The following is a 5049-nucleotide window of genomic DNA, read 5'->3' as shown; positions in this document are numbered from 1 at the left end:
TGTTGAGGATGCGAGGAAACGATGGCCAAATCCTCCTCACATTCCATATATGGGTCACAAGCGTGCATGATTATTTCATAATACATCATGATCTCAGTATATCTCAGTATTACATCAGAAGAGAAAACAACTGCAAGTAGGAGAATAAAAATGACCCCCCCCCCCAAACAAACAAACAAAATCAACCTTCCTGGCAAATATAGATCTGACCCCAATAAATTTTTACATGTGAAATTCTGACGAAAAAACTTGTATGTGATACATAAAGAGAAGATTATCCTGCCCTCATATCTTTCACACCATGAAGCTTTTATTTTTCTATTTATGAAGGAAGCTAAAAAAATTCAAATTATTGGGCATAACTTCTTTTACATCATTGTTGATGAGTGACACTGTAACTACTGTTTAATTGGTAGTTTTTATGTGAATATTGATGAAAAATGGCAATACCATTATGAAAACCAACTAATGTAAATAATACCAGAAGTTTTCATGAATGTATAAAATACAAAACATAAGACAACTATTGAACACCAATAAATATAGTTTAATGGTCTATTGACTGTGGATTAAGAAAATGATACACATGATTCTATCTGTTACAATATACAAACCTAAAAAAAAAAAAAAGAAAATAGAAAATGAACAGTTAGATTCAATGTAAGAAGATTATACACTTTTATAGAATACTTACCTTAGCAATGCTTTATAGGACTTATTACCTACAGATTGTACCAGAACCACACCCATATTTTTGTATAATTATATTAATATACTGTTTGAATGTCTTTTAATTTTAGTGCATTGCATCATTCACGTTTTAAAATTGGTTGGCTCCTAAAGGAGCCGTTTGTATGCAATTTCCTCAAACCAACCAAGCCATTAAACAACCACAACCAAAAACAATCAAACATACACAAAACAAACATTTAAACAAACAAACTACAGACACGCAGAAAAAAACACACGCCAAATAGCATCCCTAAAACAAAACGTTTTGGGGCGTCGTACTCTTGTTGGGGCTTTCCTGTCTGGGTTTCTTGCGTACTGGTAGTTTATTACTGGGGATACTTCCCTGTTGACATTTTCATTCTGAGGATAAAGTTATGGGCAATAATTATGGTATCAGTGTTTATATGTGCTTTATAAAAAAAAAGTTTCAAGAAAAGACAAAGTACCCAGTCAAGAACTGCAAGTTGTATTCTTGTTGTGTAGGTGTTATCACCAAAATTAATCCGTTTGGGGGCATATATTAATAGGATAGAATGGAATGATTCTATCCAATATGTGTCACGACACTGCAAAATATAAAAACAATTTTCAGTGAAATCAGGCTACAATATATCTTCATTGAGCAGTCATTTTTTAGGGCTCACAAAATTTTTTATTTATTGATTGGAAAATTACTGTTTGAAAGAAGGAGACTTGTGCATTTTGAGGGTTTTAATTTTTTAATATACATTTCACTCGATGATATTGATAAACACTGTTTATCTATTCTTTCCTAGAAATGCCTCTCAAAATGCCAGAAATGCATTTATGAGGGTCTGAATTGTAAATGTTTTGAGAGACAAGTCTCCAATATCCAAGTACATGTGTTGATTACTACAGAAAGTGAATAATAATCATCACTAAATATTTCAGTCTATGTATATTTTCTTTTCTTTTACTTTCAAAATAATATATATTTTTACTTACTCTCATATAGGCTTCTGGATTTCTGTAAATAAGAGTTTTTGTCAGGGCCTTTCTGTATGCCTCAATTGCCTTTGGGTTTTTCAAAGGCTTTTTGCTGCATACATAATCAGCCATCTGACATCTACTCTCAGTTGGGCATTTTGAGTGTTTTCCCTGTAAACAATAATATCAATAGTCTGAGTAACTCTTATTGTTGTTATATATAGTAATAAATATTTGTTGATAGCAAATTTAGCAGCTAACAAGTAGACTCAATGAATATCAAGAAAATGACTGCTTGTAAAGGAGAAGGGCTAGTGAATTGTACTTTTATATTGTAATGTATGCCCATGGTTCCTATGAGTTAGGGAAATGTTAGGGAAAATACAGTCGGGGAATTTAATCATCTAGGCTAAATGAGAACCCTGAATTGCTGCAATGTTGCTGTAATATATTAAGATTATATGAATATTGTTTAGTTTAACACACCTGATAGTGATCAACAACATTTAATAGGGCTGATTGAAACTCTGCAGTAGTCTTGTTTTGCGTGGAAAATGCCTTCATAGTGAAGTAGCAATGGGTTTTTGTCGCTTTGGCTGAAAACCAATATCAGGCAAATAAATCTGTAATGACCAGATAATCAAGTATTCTCTTTGATACAACTAATATGATTTACCCTTATCTGTCAGTTCAGAAAACCAGGAGCTCCCCTCTTCCTTCTTTGTACCATTTGTTATTTTCTTCATCATTTTCTTCACATTCTTTCCACCTAAATTTCAATGGAAAGTAACATAATTATACAACATAAATTTAAGTAAATATGATTTGAGGAATCTATGTTCAGAAAGATCTTTTGGTTGCCTTGTGATATTATTGGTTTGTTGACCTGTAAGGTTACCTGTCCACCTTTGATTGGTATATTGTGTAAAATAATATAACAATTCTAAATTGAATCCATAATGAATAAATAAATCATTTTTACAGTAGGCATTTCTAATAAATGCTACCAAAAGTATTTTATTTTTGCAGGTTGCATGGGCAGCACCAAATTCATAATAATAAATCTAAAAGTATTATAAGTTTACCGTGCCAAGTATCATAAGAATTTAGAATTCGTTTTTCTTTGGTGGCCCAATTTTCAATGGCTGCTACATTGTCGTGGCAGATTTCAGCAATCTCATGTCCTGAGGTAAACAGAGTAAACAAAGATGATGATGATGAGATCTACTAATTGAAAATAATAAAGAAATCATAGTAAGTCAATATCATTTTCCATACCCATTTCTTCAATTTTATCAATTAAAAGTTTTGTCATGGGCACTTCCCGTGAAGCTGCTGTACTGGACTCTTGTTTTGACCAGTTGATGGTTAGTATGATCTTGTTGGTACTACAAATAAACATAAAAATAATTATAGAATTATTGATCAATTCTTATTACTACAGTAAGATAGTTTAGAAATTTCTAGGGATGTGAAGGTTCATATATCCATTTTTTTCTTGCATAGAATGGAAGCCAACCTCAAAATATTCAGTTATGATACCCCTGTGGCACACCATAACTATGATTCGGTATAATAAGTTGTTTTCTTATGACTTTTTTTAAGACAGAATTAGTAAATATCAACACTTACTAATATGACATAGCTGTAACTGTAGTATGTTGGGCATTTCTGGAGGAATCATGTCTGGCATCAGTTATTATAATCCAAAATAAAAATGATATAAGTTCTGTTTTATAGTTCTAAAAGTTCTATAATATAAACTAATGAAACATATGGTTGTATATTGGTTTTATCTCTTTATGAAGTGTTAGAATTACCCATTCTGATTGTTACTCAACCCTCTTATTGTAAGACTGATCATGCACATGCATACTCAATATAGCTACTAGAATATGGCTATATATTACCATTATTCTCAGTATTTATATCCCACACTCAAATATAACCAAAAAACTTTCAATGAATGAAAAAAGAATTGGAGGATATTACTTACATCACCATCATTGTCAACATATGCCTGTTCTTTTTGAATATCTTCTATAACAGATTTTATGCCATCCTCATATACAGATTGTACAGCAGAAAGATAACCCAATTTATTGAAAACTAAAAAAAGATCAACAATGAGGAAATATACAAACAGGGCATAAGCTAACATAATTTTAAAATATTAAAATGTCACAAAACGTTTTATGAATGAATGAAATGGTTTGTGAATCGCATGCATGTAGGAAAAGAATGAAATCAAAATAGGATCAAATAGAAAAATAAACTATAACATAACAAAAGTAAACAGAAATAAACTTGTCTTGTTATGTAGTGAGTTGGATCACACGGATATCTCTGGTTCAACATTATATCAACCCATCATACGAATGCTTTTGAGCTGAGCTGAAAGATAAATTATATGGCATAATAAATAATGGTTATACCGTACCAATGCTATAAATAACCATGCATGCGTGCATAAAAGTAAGTTTATAAAATGAAGTGCAATTAGCTTTTCATATTAGCTTGTAAACTAACAAAACATCTAATATTATAAGCTTACCTGAATCTAAATATGTATGTTCAACTGAGCCAAGAGAAGCTGCTTCGGTGAAACCACGATATTGTGTTTCAGTTAGCCCAGAGCTCATGAATCCATGAATTACTCTATAGCAATAGAACATTATTATTACTTATTTTGAGAGCCGAAAAAGCAAGTTAGCTTGGCTTACTAAAAAATGCAGTGCTCACCTGAGGTTTGCAACGTATTTGGACTTCAAGATTGGCGAACTAAACCAGACGGTTTCGTGGTTGTTTTCGCATGTGAAACTAATACGGCCACAATGCCCTCTTCTTTCTATCTGGAAGCTATCAAGAAGTAAAAACCCACCACAAACAGAACAGCATCCTTTGGACTCCGTCAAGCCCTTCACCAGGCTACGAATTGTAGCTTTACAAGCGATAAAGTACTTTCCGTCGTCGTCCTCCAGAGCTGTGTGGATTTCTACTTTTGAAGGCTCATGACCAGAGGAAGAAGAAGGCGGAGCTATAACTGGAAGTTTTACATCTATTGTCCCAGACGCATCCGGCCGACCGGCATCACTCTTTTTCTCACGATGGGAGTCGTAAAAATCTATAAGCTTCGAAATCTATGAATAATTATTGCATTCGCCCAGTATTTTTTTCGATTCCGCTATTCTGGCGCGAAGTAAGGAGAGTTTCTCCTAGTAGTATAGGGAATGGGGGTTCCAGCGCAATCTCAACACGGGCAAGACCCGTGTCAAAAATCCACCTACGGAAACAACCCACTCCAAGTGTGGTTGGGGGCAACAGCGCAAATATGTTAGTCTATATATGGAGTGCGAAGAATGTAAGAGA

At 33.2% G+C, this 5049-nt stretch overlaps 1 protein-coding gene across 1 annotated transcript; it reads right to left on the bottom strand.

Moving 5' to 3' along the window:
* Positions 1–800: 800 nt before the first annotated feature.
* Positions 801–4807, bottom strand: LOC116295571 (uncharacterized). Its single transcript, XM_089035923.1, has 11 exons — positions 4423–4807; positions 4235–4338; positions 3677–3789; positions 3313–3422; positions 2959–3068; positions 2766–2864; positions 2357–2449; positions 2167–2276; positions 1699–1851; positions 1179–1298; positions 801–1092 (listed from the first exon to the last, which is right to left on the bottom strand). The coding sequence occupies exons 2-11, from the start codon at positions 4320–4322 to the stop codon at positions 943–945; spliced, it is 1146 nt and encodes a 381-aa protein (XP_088892049.1). The 5' UTR covers positions 4323–4338; positions 4423–4807; the 3' UTR covers positions 801–942.
* Between the last annotated feature and the right edge of the window lie 242 nt (positions 4808–5049).

Source organism: Actinia tenebrosa, unplaced genomic scaffold, assembly GCF_029948245.1.
Source record: "Actinia tenebrosa isolate PJP-AT-01 unplaced genomic scaffold, QUT_ActTen_1.0 PGA_scaffold3__52_contigs__length_22856419, whole genome shotgun sequence".
NCBI lineage: Eukaryota > Metazoa > Cnidaria > Anthozoa > Actiniaria > Actiniidae > Actinia > Actinia tenebrosa.
The sequence above is the reverse complement of the archived record's forward strand: the minus strand, read 5'-3'. Positions and strand labels throughout refer to the sequence as shown.